Below are 18,174 nucleotides of genomic sequence, written 5' to 3' on the forward strand. Positions count from 1 at the left end.
CAAATCAGAGGTTCCCACGATAGCCTCCTGGGTTCCATTTATGTGCTCGAGCAGCTCACAGAACTCAGGAAACCAGTATACTCACTAGATTACCAATTTATTAGAAAGGCTATCAAAGGGTGCAAATGAATAGCCAGAAGAATAGATACATAGGGAGAGGTCCCAAACAAAGGAGCTTCTGTCCTTGCAGAGTTTGGGATCTGGCACTGTGGCACGGGGAAGCGTTCTCATTCCCAACCTAGAACCTCTTGAAACCAGTCCTTTTAGGTATTAATAGAGGCTTCATTATTCAGGCACGATTGACTAAATCACTGACCCCGGATTCAACCTCCAGCCTCTCTCCCCTTATTGGAGGCCTTGGGGGTGGGACTGAAAGTTCCAATCCTATAATGATATGATTTGTTCTGCTGGAAACTGGCAACCCCCCCATCCAAAAGTCACCTCATTCACATAACAAAAGACACTTTAACCACTCTCGGTACTTACAAAATTCCAAGTTTTAGAAGCTCTGTGCCAGAAGTGGGACGAAGACCAAATATGTATCTCTTACTATAAATCACAATATCACATCCACAAAGAATAATGAATATTTACTGTACATGGGCGGTGTGGCAAGCATATGCAAAACCCTTTGAATCTACTCTCTCACCTAATCGTAGAAGAAAACACATTTTACAGATGAGGAAACTGAGGCACCAGGAGGTTAATGAGCTGCAGCTATCCCAGCTGTCCCCTCTTCCCTGACCTGGGGGGCTGGCAGGTCTGGGCTCTTCCTCCAAGTTGGACTCCTAGCTATCTGGGGCAGCAGGGGGCGCTGTGGCTTTGGAGCGGAAGGCTGCTCCCTGGCCAGCCATCTCTGAACTGACCTCTGAGCCCGTTCTGGCCAGACTGAGCCTGGCCTTGCCCTCCACAGCCAAGTCCTTCAGCACTGGAGCTTCCCAGACATTCCGATGGGCGGCTTCGAGGCCAGAATTCTGAGCTGTAGCCCAGTCAGGTGGCTCTAATGAATGGAAAATGTGACGGGAGCGTGTGTTCTTTCCGATATACAGGCTAGAGAAAACCAGGACGGAGAGTGCCTGGTTGTGGGTACCTGGCATTTTGTCACTGGATTTGCTGAATTGGTGCTGGAGGTGAAGAGAATGAGCTTGATTAACAGCCCCAGGCCACAGAGCTGGTGGTGGAGCCAAGATCCGAACCCAGATCTGTCACCTCCCAGGATCCACCTGTCATTGCCAACTGAGCCACAGGGAGCAAGAGGGTCAGAGCAGAGCCGGCCTGAGAAATCATCCATGACATGAGGGGCTCGGGGCAGGACCCCTGCCTGGGGCGCTCCCAAGAGAGCGAATGCTCCCTGCCAATTCCCAAGTTGCTCCCACCCTCTGGCTGCCCCCCAGGCTCTGCAGACAGGACGGCAGCCTGGCCAGAGGCTGGCACCAACATCTTGATCCTGGCTGTCTTCAGGGGAGCTTTTGGGAAAGTGCCTCAAATTCACCTTGGACTCCATCATCCTCACACACCCACATAATGTAATCTGTCAGATGCTCCCGCAAGGCTTGCTGCAAAAACAGCAGGGAAACAAATCTGAGCCTCAGCCATTCCTGCTCTGGAGGAAATCACTTTCAACTTGCCAGCTAATTTTTTTCTTTGTTCTACACAAATCCATTTCTAAGTTATAAGCTCCCTCTGCTATTTCTTGATGTGCTTTCGGTATTTATTTATTTATTTATTTATTTATTTATTTATTTATTTATCAATCACAGAGAGCGGGCGAGTACATGCAGGAGCAGAGGGGAGGGCAGAGGGAGAGGGAGAAACAGGCTCCTTGCTGAGCAGGAAGCCTGACATGGGGCTGGATCCAGGACCCTGAGATCATGACCTGAGCCAAAGGCAGACACTCCACCATCTGAGCACCCCCCCCTCTGTTTTTATGGTCTGCTGTCTCCCTCTGCTGACCGTGGTGCTGCCTTCACTGTCCCGCTTCCTGGGCTCAGTGTGCTGAGGGTGCTCCTGTGGGCATGTTTGCTGAGGTCACTTGGAGCTGAGCAGCTTTGCTCTCTAGCAGTCAGGGCTTCGGGCTCCCAAAACAGAAGGTGAAGTTCTCATCTCCAAAAGCCCTCTCTGGTCGAAGGACACACTGAAGTCCTTGCTTGGCAACGCTGGCTGGCATCTGCTTTCCCCTCTGTTACCCAACATCAGCCCTGACAGGTGACTGATGATGACCCTGAATCCACCTGGACGCGGGGGGCGGGGGGGTGGTAGATGTGATGGGAGCCTACCGGCAGGCCCAGGACTACCCAGCTGCGGGGGACACAGGCTGAGGGCAGGGCAGGGGCAGCTGCCCACTCACAGAGGTGTTCGACTTCCACGCCGGGCGTGGGGGGCACTAGCTAGCTCCTGCGGCAGAGGGCTGCTCACCTTCCTGGTGGGAACTGGCTGAAGTTGTCAGTAGAGCCTGAACAGGGCAGAGAAGCAGGTAAGGCCTGAAGGATGTGAGGCTAAGGAAACTAGACGCACTTTTGGGTGCAGGACGAAGGAAGAGCAAATTCGTTGGAAGCAGGGACTGAATGGCCAGACGCTGTGTCCGTTCGTGTTTGGCAGTAAGGCGCTGGCAGGTGCCGACAAGAGGGAGGGCATTTCCTACGTGTGTAGTGGAAGTGGGTACGAGGGGTATGGTGATGCTAACAGCAGGAAGAGCAGCCAGGCCTGATCACGACGCCAAGGGTGAGGATGGAGATCAGGGGTGCCAGCAAGGAGAGGGTGCTCAGAGCTGATGGTGCAGAAGCACGGGGCAAACGTGGACGGTAGGATAGCATTAACATGCTTCACCGATTCCCACGACTCCTACTGAAGAAATGGATGAACACGTGAGCATGGCACGTCTTCAGGGGAGGTAGTCCAAACAGTGCTCAGAGAAATCTGGTCATTAGAAAATAAAAAATACAGAAAATAAAGGAACTCGGCCTTCAAATCAAGTTATCAGGACCCCAAAATACACCTAAAGCAAGCTGAAAGAAGAGGCAAAGGAAAGAAAGAGCATAAAGAGAAACTGGGAAGAATGACAGTTGAATTGGGCATCACAGGAGCCCCCAGGAAGCGTGCCTGGATGGGATGCACGCAGAGCCGCAGCGAAGGAGGTCGCCCGTGGGAGGTGACGCAGCTGAGGGTCCTGAAGGTGGGTGGGGGTGCAGGGAATAAAGCATGGAGGTGCAAGTAGGCAGTGCAGAGCAGCGGCTCCTGTGTCCCTAGGCTGGGGAGAGAGCACGGGCTCCAGGCTGCAGGGGCCAGCCACACTGTCTCCTTGAGCCAGCGCTTCCAAAGCGTTCCCCAAATGTGCGTGCACGTCTTTCTGCTCCAGGCAGGGGCAGGCCTGGAAACCTCTTTGCCTCTTGTAGGGGTGAGGTGATCAACGGAGGATTTGGCCTCGTGCTGGACGGGACCCAGGAGGCTGAGCAGAAGGCCAAGATGATGCTTAGCTGGGATGTCTCCAATGGAGTAAGTCACATCCAGGCCCTTCCACGGGCCTTCTCTCCAGGCGGGGCTCTGCCTCTCCAGACTGCAGACCCAAGAGAGAGTTCTGCCCCCTTCTTCCCACAAAACAGTCCCGCCACTCTTGCTTACCGGTGTCTCCTCTCCCATTGCTGCTGGGTCTCTCCCTGCATCTTTTTGGGCTGCTTCTGAATCTCCTTTGTGTCTTCCTGCCTCTGGCCCTACCCCTCCAGCCTAGCCTCTGTCCGCCCCAGCCCTTCCCTCCCAGTGAAGGCACCCCCAACTGCTGGTGCTGAGGACCTCCTTTTACAGTGCTTTCTTTCCAGCCTCTCTGAAGGCAGGTCACAAGGGGCAGCTCTATCAGGCCAAGCAGCTCACCCTCTCTGGCTGTGCACCTGCATGTGTGGCCCTGCAGGGGGGCGTCCCCTCCCCGTGACCACATCACAGGCAGGGAGAAGGGGTGGTGAGCACTTTCGGGAGGCCAGGTGGTCATGGGAAGGATGTGTGCTGGCAGATGTGAGGGGGACGGGTTCTGTGTGCAGGGGCCCAGACAGCTGGATGTCCCATGAGAGGATGAGCATAAGAGTGGGGGTGGAGGGGTCCCTGGAGGGGCTCAAACCAGCGGAGGGGGTGGTCTTCATCCTGAGGGCAGCAAAGCAGGCGGGAGGCAAGCGTGGCAGCAAGGAGGGCGGGGAAGCCCTGAGGACTGAGGTGGAGAGAAGGAAGCCGACTGGAGAGAGATTCTAAGGCGGAGGTGAGGTCAATGTGGATTCCCTGAGGGTGCTCCTGGGTACCTGGCCTGGTGCCCCTGCGTAGGGGTAAGGTCTTTCTTGGACATGGGGTAGGCTGGGTAGAAGGACGGCCAGTCAGATCGGAGAGGTGACTAAATACATAGTCCAGCCAACAGAGAGGGAGGTCTGCGCTAGAGGTGGGGGTGGGGCAGACGCACAAGACTGCTCACCCCGCACACAGCACAGAGGGGCCCTGAAGGGGACGAGGGCTGGGATTTGCAGCCCAGCTGCAGTGTGTCCAGAAGGCCCTGCTGGGAAGCTGGTGTTGGCGCCAGTGGCTACCCTGCCCTCTCCCCACCCTCCCGCAGGTAGCTCGGCGCTGTTGGTCCGGGAACCAGAAGGCCTATGAGACCATCTGCCAGACGATGCAGGACAACAAAGGCTTGGTGGTGACCCTCCCACATGCGGTGGCAGAAGAGTGCGTGCTCCAGCAGGCCCTGCGGCCATGAGGGGAACCCAAGAGCCAGCCTCGGTTCCCTCGTCCCCCTTGGTCCCTGTCCTCACCCTCACAGCCACAGCGCCCCTGTCACTACACGCCTTTGCCTCCTGGGTTAGCAGTTTCACACACAAGCCCTCACTTGGCCTCTCAACACCCTGGAGGGCATGCCGCCACCGTCTGCAGTTTACAAATGAGCCAGCCAAGGCCTGAAGACATGGAACTGTTTGCCTGTGTCCCCTGGGAACCCTGGGCGGGGGGCAGCAAAAGTCTTGTCCAGGGCCAAATCCTCTAGCCCACCACAGAGTAGACTCCAGGAACTGTTGGGGGCCACGCATGCCAGGACTACTGGACATCAACCAAGTCCCTTCAAAGCCTCTGCCATTCCTTCTCCTACCAAGGGGGCAGAGTTTCCTTTGGCCTGGTTTTTATCAATCACTCTGCGTCCTGTCCACCTTCCATCCATGCGTCCAGCTATCCTTCCATCTGTTGGGCTGTCTAGCTGTCTGTGACGTACTTTCTGTACCTCAGTGCCTCCAGCTGTGGGCCCAAAGGAACATGGCCAGGCCCTGGGCTCGAAGGTCCGTGGAGGAAGACGGGGTAATAAAGACTTAGGAAAGAGAGGAAAGAAGCCATATAAGGTGTCATGGGCAGGGTGGCCATGGGCTGGTGGATGGGGGCATGCAGGACTCTGCCCTAAAGGGTCAGCGGTACTTTGTGGGAAAAAAGGAGAGAGGAGGGGTGCCCCCGACAGCTGGCACAGCCTGAAGTGCAAGAGAATGCATCCTGGTCCCTTTAGAGGGAGGTCCACTCCAGAACCCTGTTTGTGACCAGGTGTCCTGCAGGAGCCCTGTGGGCCTGTGGCTGCATTCTTGCACGTCTCCCCCAGATTTCTGATCCTGGTAGCGGCTGGACCCATAGCCTAGGCTCAGATACAAAGCAGCCAGGAAAAGGGAGTTATACGGTCAAGCTTTTCCAGGCATTCCTTTTGAAGTAGGCACCCCCTTTTAAGGATTCCCCTACTTTTAGGGCTCCCTCCTGCCTCCTCGACTCCCAGTTGCCTATTGCCTCTGTCCTCTGGGCTGCTGCAGGCTTTGGGTGTGAGGGGCTTTCCCCATGTGAGTACCTAGCCCCTTGAGCTGAGACCAAGGCAGGAGGAGGACACAAGGCAGCAGTGGGATGGGGTGGGAGAGAGTGAGGAGAAAGACCCCCAAAGGCAGCACTACCCTCTGATGGCAGAGGAGAGCATGCTGCAGTGCGGACATTTGTCTTGTTTGGTTCACACAGTGGGACCCAGGCCAAACTCTTTGCCTTCCTCTGAACCAGCCCGTTTGGGGAGGGGACTTCTAGCCCCTGGCCATGGGGCTCACCCTGCTGTGGGACCAGGCTGGAAGATGGGATTGTGGGGGACTGGGGGACTGCTTCTCTGTCCTTAGCAACCAATGAGATGTCCCTTTCCTTTGTTTGAAATTGAAGGAGAGTCAATGCACAATCTTACAGTAATAGTTTCAGGTGTATGACGCAGTGATTGGACAACACTTCCCCTTTCCTTTGTAATTAAATTAGGTTTTAGAAACGAAATGCCAAGCCTCTGATAAAACTTTGGTCTATTTAAATTATGTTAATTTAGTTACTGGAGAAGGATTATAGAGGCCAAAACTTGCTTCCTGGAGTCCCAATGTATGGGTGTTTTGTTTTTTTTTTTATAAAATAAAATTTTCTCCTAAATTCATAGGTGGATGTGAGGGGCCTGGCAGTCCCTATCTTTCTCCTAACCCTGCCTGCCTGCCAGGACCTCGGGGACCTTGGCCTCTCTGAACCTCGGTTTTCTAAGCTGTATAACAGGGTGTAACACCTGCATCTCAGTCAACGGGTGACCGAGTTCCGCTTGATTCTCAGCCAGCTTATAAACAGGAGCCAAGTGGCGGGATGAATTTCCTGGCCCTCTTCTTCCCCCTCTTCCCACCCCACCTACTGATGTTGGGACGTGCTCCCTTCCCTGTAAACATCCAGGGCCATGAAGAAAGTCAGGCTGTGGTGGCCCCAACACTCTCACTGGCTGTCCAGGCCAGGAGACCCCCCACCATGACTTCACGGTGCAAAGCAGGGCACCTTTGACCGCGCACCTCCTTCTCATTATTTCCTAGCCTTAGCTCAGCCCCTGAAGCTCACTGACAATGACCCACCGTACACAGAGAATGGAGAAAGCGATTGGGGAATGGGCGTCTAAGGAGCCACAGAGAACCTGACATCCCTCCCCCTCTACGCCTGCAAAGAGGAGGCCAGTCTAGCTGGGGTCTGTGTCTTCAAGCACTCAACACTGTTTGTCTCCTCCCTAGTGGCTATTTCCTCCTTCCCCCTCACTCACAAAGCCCAAATTTTGTCTGGGCAGCAGTATATACATTACCCCATAGTTGATTTTCAGGACTGCTTTGTCATCAGGAGTGACTGTTGGCCTAGTTGTGGCCGTGAGACGAGGTGGAAGTCTACAGGGTAGGACTTCTGGGAAAGCTGTTGCTTTAATAAAAGTGGACAGGTGAGGCTGGATTGCTATTTGCCCTCGCCCCTTCCCCCTGCCAGCACCTCAGGTGTGGTGCCTGGAAGCACAGCAGCCCCGCTGTGACCGCAGGACCGCAGAAGCACATGGGGGACACTCAAGGAAAGTCAGAGGTGCCCGGGCTCCTGGCAGCATATGGAGCTGCTGTACCAGCCACTGGCCCCACTCCAGCCTCCGCCATCCTCACCTGTTGAAGCCATCCCAGTAGGGCTTTTGTTGTATGCAGCAAGCTCTGTTCTAAATCCTCATGTGGTCCGTCAACAAGTGTCCACGGAAAGCACCCTGGTGCCTGTATCTGTTCCTATGGCAAAACAAAGAGGCTATGTTCAGTGTTGAGACCAGGACCATCCTCCTTTTCCCATCCAGCACCTCCCCTAAGGACAGGCAGGCAGGGCTCGATGGCCAGCTTCAGGCCATGGCTCAGGAGGCAGTGAGCCATGTGCAAAGGCCTCAGACCCCTCTGGGCTCCACTCCAAGCCCTGCCAGTAAGCAGGCTACTTCCCTGGGCCACAGCATATCAGCCTGCTGCTTGCTGTCACAGGGAGAAAGGATGCCAGACATCCAGAGTGGGGCCACGATGGGGCTCAGGGGGGTGTTGGGGCAGGTGACCACAGCCTCGGTGGAGCGGAAGGAACAGAAGGTCTTGTCCAGTGGTGTCTCAGGCACACACCAGAACTGAATAGTTTTCAAAGGGATTCTGTGTCCAGTTTAGTCTTAGTTTTAAGGAAGCAGAGATGTGTAGTCTACTGAGAAATGTTCTCTCAGAATGATTAAAATGGAAACCAATTGGCCATGACCGGCATAGGCTTCAGTTGCCTTGAAAATTGAGGTTGTGAATGTTTCAGGGCGTCTCCCTGGGTAGCTTCTGCCCTGGGAATCAGATGCTTTCCCCTCTGGCCAGCGCAGGTCCGTTCAGGAGGGCTCAGCTGAGTGATGAGCTCTGTTGCCCCAGGCTTTCAGCTAGGTTCCTATAAAGAGGGCAAGGGGCCAGACTTGACCGGCTGCTGCATCTTGTCTGCCCTCTTTAAAAATGTTTGACTTTGTCATCAATTTTTACAAGTTGGAAGATTTCACTTAAATATCCAGATTTTCCGTGTACTTAAAGAAATCAAGAGGTGGGGTGACACTGTGCCCTCACCACCTCTCTGTCAGCAATCAGCTGGAAGCTCCCTGGGGCTGGGCTTGTTTTTTCCAGTTTGCCACAGTCCCTCCGAGTCCTTACTGCCCTCCGATGGTGAGGCCAAGTGTGTGCCTTCTTGGGTTTGAGATCCCGGTTTCGTACATTGCCTGCTTCCCACTGCGTGTCACTTTCAGGGTCTCTGCTGGGATTTGAATCTCTGTGTATTATCGTTCTCTAGATAAATGGAACCAATAGGAGATGTATCTGTACATATATACATATATAAGATAGATATCTATAGATGTCTTTATATAGATAGACATTGTTGATATATATGTCATGGCAGTCCCATGGAACCATAAGCTAGAGGCCTGGAAAGGCCAGAGGCCTAATTCAGTTCAAGTCTGAAGACCTGAGAGCCACGCGAGCAATGGTGTAAATCCCCGTCCAAGAGCAGGAGAAGAAGAAATGAGGCGTCCCAGCTCAGTGAGATATGAAACAGCGAATTCCTCCTCTGCCTTTTGTCCTGTTCAGACCTCAATAGACTGAGACCTCAAGAGATTGCAGATGCCAACCTACTTGCAGAAGAGCCACCCATTTAAATGCTAATCCTGTCTAGAGTTACCCACAGGTATGTCCACAGGGACATACCCAAAAACAATGTTTAATGTACTGTATGGTGACTAACATAATATAATAAAAAAATATTATTATAAAAAAATAAATTTAAAAAAATGGCCCACTGAAATTGATGCATAAAATTAACCATCACAGAAATCCCTGATGGAGGTGTTCTTTCCCTCTGTGATATTTTGATTTATAATAAAAAATACATATTTGGTCTTCATTCACATTTCTGTCACAGAGCTCCTAAAACCCTTGGAATTTCCTAGCTAATAATAATGATCAAGGTGTTTTGATATTCTAGGCGCTTGGGTGGCTCAGTCAGTTAAGCGTCTGCCTTCAGCTCAGGTCATGATCTCAGGGTCCTGGGATTGAGCCCCACATTGGGCTCCCTGCTCAGTGGGGAGTCTGCTTCCCCCTCTGTCCTTCCCCCTGATCATTCTCTCTCTCTCTCTCTCTCTCAAATAAATAAAATCATTTAAAAAAGGGTGTTTTGATATTCATAACAAACTTCTTTAAAGTTCACCTGAGTTTATGTTAATGATGTGACTTTTAAAGATTACCTAAGGATGATGACTGGTTGCCAGGGGAACCAAGGAGTGATGAGAGGGTTGGAACTTTCAGTCCTACCCCCTGACCTCTGGAAAGGGGAGAGGAGCTAGAGGTTGAATCAATCATCAATGGCCAATGGTTTGATCAATTATGCCTGAGTATTGAAGCCTCCATAGAAACCCAAAAGGACAGGGCTAGGAGAGCTTCCGGACTGGGGAACACATGGAGATTTGGGGAGAATGGCATGTTGAGAGGGCATGGAAGCTCTCTGCCCTTTCCCCATACCTTGTCCTATGCATCTCTTCTATCTGGCTACTCCTGAGTTAATGTCCTTTTATCATAAACTGGTAAACTGGTAAGTAAAATGTCCCTCTGAGGTTGTGCCTAGGTTAAGTGTCTTCCTTTGGCTCAGGTCACGATCCCAGGATCCTGGGATCGAACCGGGCAGTGGGCTCCCTGTTCAGTGGGGAGCCTGCTTCTCCCTCTGCCAGCTCCTCCCCTGGCTCATGCTCACTCTCTCATTCTCTCTCTCACTCAAATAGATATATAAAATCTTAAAAAAAAAAAAAAAAGGTTCTCTGAATTCTGCGAGCCACTCAAGCACATGAATCAAACCCAAGGAGGGTGTCATGGGAACCTCCAGTCTATTGTTGGTCAATCAGAAGCATTGGAAACTGACGTGTGTCGGGGGGTGGGCAGTCTTGTAGGACTGAGCCCATAACCTGGGCAATCTGATGCTATCTTCAGGTAGATAGTGTCAGAATTGGCTTAATTGACTAGTGGTGATGGGGGCTGTTCAGGTCCGAGGATCCAGATGGCTTCCTGCAGGACCAAGATCCTTGGCTTTGTGCAGGATAGAAATCAAATGTGATTTGAGGAAGTGAGAGCAGAGTTTATCGCAGACATAGAGAGAGCACATACAGACAGAACAGCTGGGAGACCCAGAAAGGAAAAAAGAGTGAGTTGCATCTTTCCTTGGAGTCCGGGGTTTTTATTGAGGATTGTGGTTCAGCGCACGTGTCATCTTGGGCATCCAGGAATAAAGATGAGTGTTTAGGTGCCCTCCGTAAGTCACTTCTGCCCTGGAGCCAGGGGTCTTGGTGAGTCTGTGGTCTTGGAAAACATTCATAATGACACCACCGGCCTCTCCTTAGATTCTACCTATTGTGCTGGAAGCCTCCAAAGAAATCATTCAGTCCTTGACCTTTATAAGGAGGACACACATTATCTGTTCGATGAGGTGTGTGTAAGGCAGGCATATAGGTCCCAGAAAGAATGGAAGCAGGGAAAGGAGCAAAAAAAGCAGTTTTTCATGGGGTCCCTTCTTTAGTTTCCCTGTCTCAGTGATGTTGGAAAGAACACACACCTTGGAACTCCCAACCACAGCCCGTCCCTATTCCTGCCAGAAATTGAGATGCCCTGCACATGGACAGTGGCAATTCAAAGGCCACAGGGATGCCATCAGAATGCTCAAAGCGGACTTCCCTTCCCCCCGTTTTGACCTCAGTCTGTACTTTTTTTTTTAAAAAAGATTTTATTTATTTATTTGACAGGGAGAGACAGCCAGCAAGAGAGGGAACACAAGCAGGGGGAGTGGGAGAGGCAGAAGCAGGCTCCCGGTGGAGGAGCCTGACACGGGGCTCCATCCCAAAGCATTGGGATCACGCCCTGAGCCAAAAGCAGACGCTTAACAACTGAGCCACCCAGGCGCCCCTCAGTCTGTACTTTCTAATTGATTAAATTCTTTTCATTTTGTCTCTTAATTCAGGCAAAGGACCCTTGCGGAAAAGCAACCCCTAATGGGAATGAAACTACCCCCTGAAGCAATAAGGACTGCCCTGGGCCAGCAAGACCCTACCCAGGATAAAACCTTCACTGCCCACCTGCACGTACCCCACATTTTCCTTATATCAACCGGGAACTATCTCCAGCACTTTGGAGACAATCTATGAGACACTAGTCCGCGGTCTTCCGGGTGGTGGCCTCAGTAAGTTAATTCCTTTCTTGTTTCGCCACCACTCATTTTTCTGCCTTTGGGTTTTTTCAGTGGTGAGTGGCCCAACATGGTCTGTTTGGGACCCCAGGAGCCAGGTGTTCTTGTAACCTTGTTCCCCCTGCTATCATGCTGGGCACCCAGCAACATCTGGGCTGGTGGGATTTCTCCCCAAATGCAAACAAATATGACAAGCAGTTGGGTCAGCTGCTTCTCCTCCCTAGCTCCCCAAAACCCCTTCCTACACACACATGCTGGGAGAGTTCCTCTCTGACTGAGACACCGCTGAACAACAACTGTTCAAGCCCAGCCCATGAGCTGGCACGGCTGCTCCTCACTGTAAGCCCCGCTACTTGCAGCAATGGAGAACCTCAGGCAGTAGGAAGGGTGAGATGTGTCCTTGCCACATGTTCAATAAGGTTGATTTCACCCATTTTAAAGTGTTATGAAAGATACTGGAAGTATCTTTTTAAAAAATATTTATTTGAGAGAGAGTGAGCAGGAGAGGGGGGGAGGGCGACAGGGAGAGGGAGAAGCAGACTCCCCACTGAGCAGGGAGCCCAATCCAGGGGTCCATCTGAGAACCCTGAGATCATGACCTGAACAGAAGGCAGATGCTTAACCCAGAAAGCCACTCAGGCGCCCCCAGAAATATCTTTTAAAAACTGAAAAATTCTAAAAGATGAAATTCGCCCATATTCCCACCAAATGTTTTTCATTAAAAATTTTAAAATGTTCTTGTATTGTGGTAAAATATGCATAACATACAATTTACCACTTTAACCATTTCTAAGAGTGCAGTCCGGCAGCCTGAAGTCCACTCACACTGTGGCGCGGCCATCCCCACCGTCTCCAGAGCTGTTTCATCCTCCCAAACTGAAACCCCATATCCATTAAGCCCTGACCCACCCCCCTCCACCCTAGCCCCTGGGACCACAATCCTACTTTCTGTCTCTATGAATTTGACAACTCTAGGGGCCTCATATAAATAGAATCCTACAGGGTTTATCCTTTTTGTGGCTGGCTTATTTCATGTAGCATGATGTCCTCAAGTTTCATCCACGTTGTCACATGCATCAAAATTTCCTTCCTTTTGAGGACTGAGTGATGTTCCATTGTATCCATAAACCACATTTTGTTTAGCTATTTATCCATCTATGGGCACCTGGATTGGTTCCACCTTTTGGCTACTGTGAATAATGCTGCTATGTACATGGCTGTGTGAATAGCTGTCTGAGTTTCTCTTTTCAATTCTTTTCAGTATCTACCTAGAAGTGGAATTGTTGGGTCATATGGTAATTCTATGTTCAGTTTTTGAAGAACCAGCGTACTGTTTTCCACAGTGGAAAAAAATTATTTAATTATAAAAATTACTTTAAAAACACTCATGATCTTGAGAACTCTGTAGTTACCAATATCTCTGATGAACATAGAAAAATCCTCAACAAAATACTAGCAAATTGAATCCAACAATACATTTAAAAAAATTATTCACCGCAATCAAGTAGGATTTATTCTTGAGATGCAAGGGTAGTTCAGTATTTGCAAATCAATCAACACGATACATCATATGAATAAGAGAAAGGATAAAATCTATGTGATCGTTTCAATAGATGCAGAAAAAGCACTCGACAAAGTACGATGTCCATTCATGATAAAAACCTTTAACCTTTCCCTCTAGAGGGGACAACCTCAACATAATAAAGGCCTTATATGAAAAACATCATACTCAATGGGGAAAAACATCATACTCAATGGGGAAAAACAAAGAGCTTTTCCCCTAAGGTCGGGAAAAAGACCAGGATGTCCACTCTCACCACTTTTATTCAACATAATACTGGGAGTTCTAGCCACAGCAATCAGACGATAAAAAGAAATAAAAGGTATCCAACCTGGTAAGGAAGAAGTAAAACTGTCTCTATTTGCAGATGAAAGGATACTATGTATATAAAACCCAGAAGACTTCAAGAAAAACTTTTAGAACTGATAAATGAATTCAGTAAAGTTGCAGGATAGAAACTCAATATACAGAGATCCATTGCATGGCTATACACTAATAACGAAGTAGCAGAAAAAGAAATTAAGACAACAATCCCACTTACAATTGCACTAAAAATAACAAAATACCTAGGAATAAACTTAATCAAGGAGGTGAAAGACCTGTACTCTGAAAACTATAAACATCGATGAAAGAAATTGAAGATGACACAAAGAAATGGGAAGACATTCCATGCTCATGGATTGGGAGGACAGATATTTTAAAAAATGTCTATACTACCCAAAGCAACCTACAGATTTGATGCAATCCCTATCAAAATATCAACAGCATTTTTCACAGAACTAGAACAAATAATCCTATAATTTGTATGGAACCACAAAAAAACCTCAAATGGCCAAAGCAAAATTGAAAAAGAGGAAAAAAACTGGAGGTGTTACAATTCCAAATTTCAAGATATATTACAAAGTTGTAGTCATCAAAACAGTATGGTACTGGCACAAAAACAGACACATAGCTCAATGGAACAGAATAAAGAGCCCAGAAATAAACTCATGATTATATGATCAATTAACTTTGACAAAGGAGGCAAGAATATCCAATGGGAAAAAGTCTCTTCAAGAAATGGTGTTGGGAAAACTGTACAGCTACACGCAAAAGAATGAAACTGGAGCACTTTCTTACACCATACACAAAAATAAATTCAAAATTGATTAAAGATCTAAATGTGAGACCCAAAACCATAAAAATCCTCAAAGAGAGCACGGACAGTAATTTTTCTGACATTGACTGTAGCAGTATTTCTCTAGATATGTCTCCTGAGGCAAAGGGAACCATAGCAAAATTAAACTATGGGGACTACATCAAAATAAAAAGCTTCTACACAGCCAAGGAAACAAAACAACTAAAAGGCAACCTATGGAGTGGGAGAAGATATTTGCAAACGGCGTATCTGATAAAGGGTTCGTAGCCAAAATATATAAAGAACTTACACAACTCAACACCCAAAAACCAAATAATCTAACAAAGTTGGGCAGAAGACGTGAACAGACATTTCTCCAAAGAAGATGTATAGATGGCTAACAGAGATATGAAAAGATGCTCACCACCACTCATGGTCAGGGAAATGCAAATCAAACCTGTAATGAGATATCACATCACAGCTGTCAGAATGGCTAAAATCAACAACAAAAGAAACAACAGGTGTTGGCAAAGATGTGGAGAAAGGGGAACCCTTGTGCACTGTTGGTGGGAATGCAAACTGGTGCAGCCACTGTGGAAAACAGTATGGAGGTTCCTCTGAAAGTTAAAAATAGAACTACCGTACCTCCAGCAATCCCACTACTGGGTATTTACCCAAAGGATACAAAAACACTAATCTAAAGAGGTACATGAACCCCTGTGTTTATAGCAGCCTTATTTACAATGGCCAAGATAAGGAAATAGCCCAAGTGTCCATCAACAGATGAATGGACAAAGAAGATGTGGTGTATATATACAATGAAATATTAGCCATAAAGAAGAATGAAATCTTGCCATTTACAGTGATCTGGATGGAACTAGAGAATATAATGCTAAATGAAATAAGTCAGAGAAAGACAAATACCATACGATTTCACTCATATGTGGAATTTAAGAAACAAACGGACACAGAAAAAAGATGACCAAGAAACTAGACTCTTAAATACAGAGAACAAATTGGTGGTTATCAGAGGGAGGTGGGAGGGGGAGGATAGGTGAAATAGTGAAGGGGATTAAGAGTACACTTATTGTGATGAGCATTGAGTAATGATAGAATTGTTGAATAACTCACTATGTTGTGCACTGGAAACACAGTGTATGTTAATTACACTGTAATTAAAATAAAACAACAAAAACAAAAACCAAAAATCCCTCTCATATCTAAAACAAAAGCAAATAGTACCAAAAGGAGAGAAGTATTAAGTGAAGGTGCCCTTCCCCACCTCACTTTAGAAGCAGTCACAAGTACTGGCAGTGTCTTCTGTATCTTTCTAGAAACTTCCTAAGGATATGCAAGCATGTAAACATAGGTATAGTTTTCCCTCCTTCTACAAATGGGATCCTCCTAAACAATGTTCTGCATTGATTTTTCCCAACAACGTATTTTTAGCAGAGTCAATCGTAACATAAAAGTCACTATTTTAACATGTACAAGACAGTGTTTTTTAGTATATTCAACTGTGTTGTGCACCCATCACCACTGTCTAATTCCAGGGCATTTCCATCACTCCCAAAAGAAACACTGTAGCTATTAGCTGTTATTTCCGATTTCCCCTCACCTTCTATCCCCTGGCAACCACTAATCTACTTTCTGGCTCTATGGATTTACCTTTCTTGGACATACGAGTATAACATGTGGTGTTTTGCATCTGGCTCTCCCTCCCTTGCGTGTTTTCCAGTTTCACTCATGTTGTAGCCTGTATCGGTACTTCATTCCTTTTCATGGCCCAATAATACTCCATCGTGTGGATATGCTGCATTGTCTATGCATTCATCTATTGATGGGCACTTGGTTGTTTCCACTTTTCATTTGGTAGCCTTATGAATACTACTATGACCATTCCCAAACAAGTTCTTGTGTGTGTTTTCATTTCTCTTGCGTATATGCATACGAGTGGAATTGCTGGGTCATATAGAAATTCTATATTTAATTTTTTGAGGAACTGCCAAACTTTCTTGCACACTTGCTTCACCATTTTACATTTCCAGCAGAAATGTATGAGGGTTCCAATTTTTCCTTCATTCTCACACTTTTTCATTTTAAAAGAATTATTGCTGTTAGTTGATAAGAGATGTCATCTCCTTGTGGTTTACATTTGCATTTCCCTAATGAGTAATGATGTTGAGCACCTCGTCATGTACTTATTGGCCATCTGTACATCTCTGGGGAGATGTCTATTCAAATCCTTTGTTTTTAAGTGGGTTGTCTTTTTGCTGTTGAGTCATGGGTTTTTAAAAATATATTCTAGGTAGTAGTTGCTTATCAGATATATGATTTGCAAATTTTTCTCCCATTCTGTGGGTTGTCTTTTCATTTTCTTTTTGGTGTTCTTTGACCTAAAAGAGTTTTCAGTTTTGGCAAAGCCCAATTTGTTTCTTTTGTTGCTTGTGCTTTTAGTTTCATATCTAGGAAACCATCCCTTAAGCCTAGGTCACACAGATGTACGGTTTTCTCCTAATAGTTTTATAGTTTTCACTCTTACATTTAAGTGCTTGATCCATTTTGAGTTCCTTTTTGTGTCTGGTGGGAAGTCCGGGTCCAAATTCTTTCTTTCATGTGTGGATATCCAGTCGTCCCAGAACCATTTGTTGAAAAGATCGTTCTTTCCTGGGAACAATATATTTGGGGGCATAAATTCATATTTCATATCTATATATGATGCTTCCTATTCAATATTATTTATATCTTATTTTTAAAGAACTTTTAATAAAGCATTCATCAATAAATATTTACTGAGAGTCTCTGCTACTAGCCTCTGAACATATAGCTGTGAATGAGACTGACACAGTTCCTGTCCTAAATGAGTCTACATTGTAGAGGGGGACACAGACAATGAATTATCCAGGAAAGGGGCAAATAAAACAATAGCAATTAAGAGCTATAAGAGCTAACAGATGGGGGGGGTGGAGAATAAGGGGCTGGGTGAGGGCGTACCTGATCAGAAGGCCAGTCTTCCCAGAGGAATTCAGAGACCAGCTGTGCAGTCTAGCAGAACCAGCTCGACTTGCTGGAGGAAATGGAAAGAGATGGGGGAGCCCTGGGATTGTAGAGTGAGGGGTGAGTGGTGAGAAATGTGGGGGAGACCAGCTAGGCCATAAGAGGATTGGAGCGCACCAAAGACTGGGGCACAATTGATTTGCACTTTTGGAAGATCACAAGGCGGCCCTCTTGAGACTAGATTGGGTGGAAGGCGTGGTGGAGGCTGCGGACCAGCTGCGGTGTTATTTTCTTAAGAAGCTAGGCGTGAAAAAGGGATTTGGATCCGGGGGGCAGTGACGTGAGACCAAGTGGAGGGACTCCAGACTGAATCCGGGTTGAGGGGGTTGGGCGGAGGAATTCAGGCAACACTGAAGAAGGGCTGAGGTGGTGTGGGACAAAGGTTAGTAGGAAATGCAGTTGGAAGAGCGTAGGCAGGGGTCCCCGTGGAGGGGCTGCAGGTGGCGGGGAAGGATCTGGGGACACTTCGCACAAGGTCTGTGAGCCAAAGGCCAGCGGCGGCTGGGCTCTTCGCAGTTCGGTGAGCCCAGCCTGGTGCCCGAGCCCTGACTCTCCGGTTCCTGGCGGCGTGACCTCGGACAAAAGACTCAAGCTATCTGTGCCTCAGTTTCCTCACACTTGTGAGTGTGAAGATAATTGGCTGGTATTATTAATCCACCACCCAGATGAAAGATGCGATTGTTAAGTCCGGCGAGCGTCGTTCCCCACTCAGGGAGTCAGATCGCAGCTTGCGAGGCCGGGGTCGGCCGAAAGCCCCAAACGCCGGGGTGCGAGCAGCACGCTCGGGGCCGCGCCTGGGCGGCGCTGACCACCCCCGGCCCGGCAGGCCTCGCGCGGCGCCCCGCGGCTCACGCGCACGCGCAGCTCCGGGCTGGAGTCC

General features: G+C 48.4%; 1 protein-coding gene and 1 long non-coding RNA gene across 2 annotated transcripts in view; one reads left to right on the top strand and one right to left on the bottom strand.

Annotated features, from left to right (window-relative positions):
- Positions 1-6,445, top strand: part of UROC1 (urocanate hydratase 1) — a 40,933-nt gene extending 34,488 nt beyond the window's left edge. Inside the window, exons 19-20 of the mRNA XM_048226827.2 lie at positions 3,393-3,492; positions 4,586-6,445. Coding sequence (XP_048082784.1) covers positions 3,393-3,492; positions 4,586-4,726 — 241 coding nt within the window. The 3' untranslated portion in view covers positions 4,727-6,445. The remainder of the gene's footprint in view (positions 1-3,392; positions 3,493-4,585) is intronic.
- Positions 6,403-18,136, bottom strand: LOC125283758 (uncharacterized). The gene is made up of 3 exons (XR_007191744.2): positions 17,232-18,136; positions 16,780-16,904; positions 6,403-7,571 (listed from the first exon to the last, which is right to left on the bottom strand). It is a non-coding gene; the product is annotated as an uncharacterized LOC125283758 (long non-coding RNA).
- Positions 18,137-18,174: the final 38 nt, after the last annotated feature.

This window comes from Ursus arctos, unplaced genomic scaffold (assembly GCF_023065955.2).
Source record: "Ursus arctos isolate Adak ecotype North America unplaced genomic scaffold, UrsArc2.0 scaffold_14, whole genome shotgun sequence".
NCBI classification, from domain to species: Eukaryota; Metazoa; Chordata; class Mammalia; order Carnivora; family Ursidae; genus Ursus; species Ursus arctos.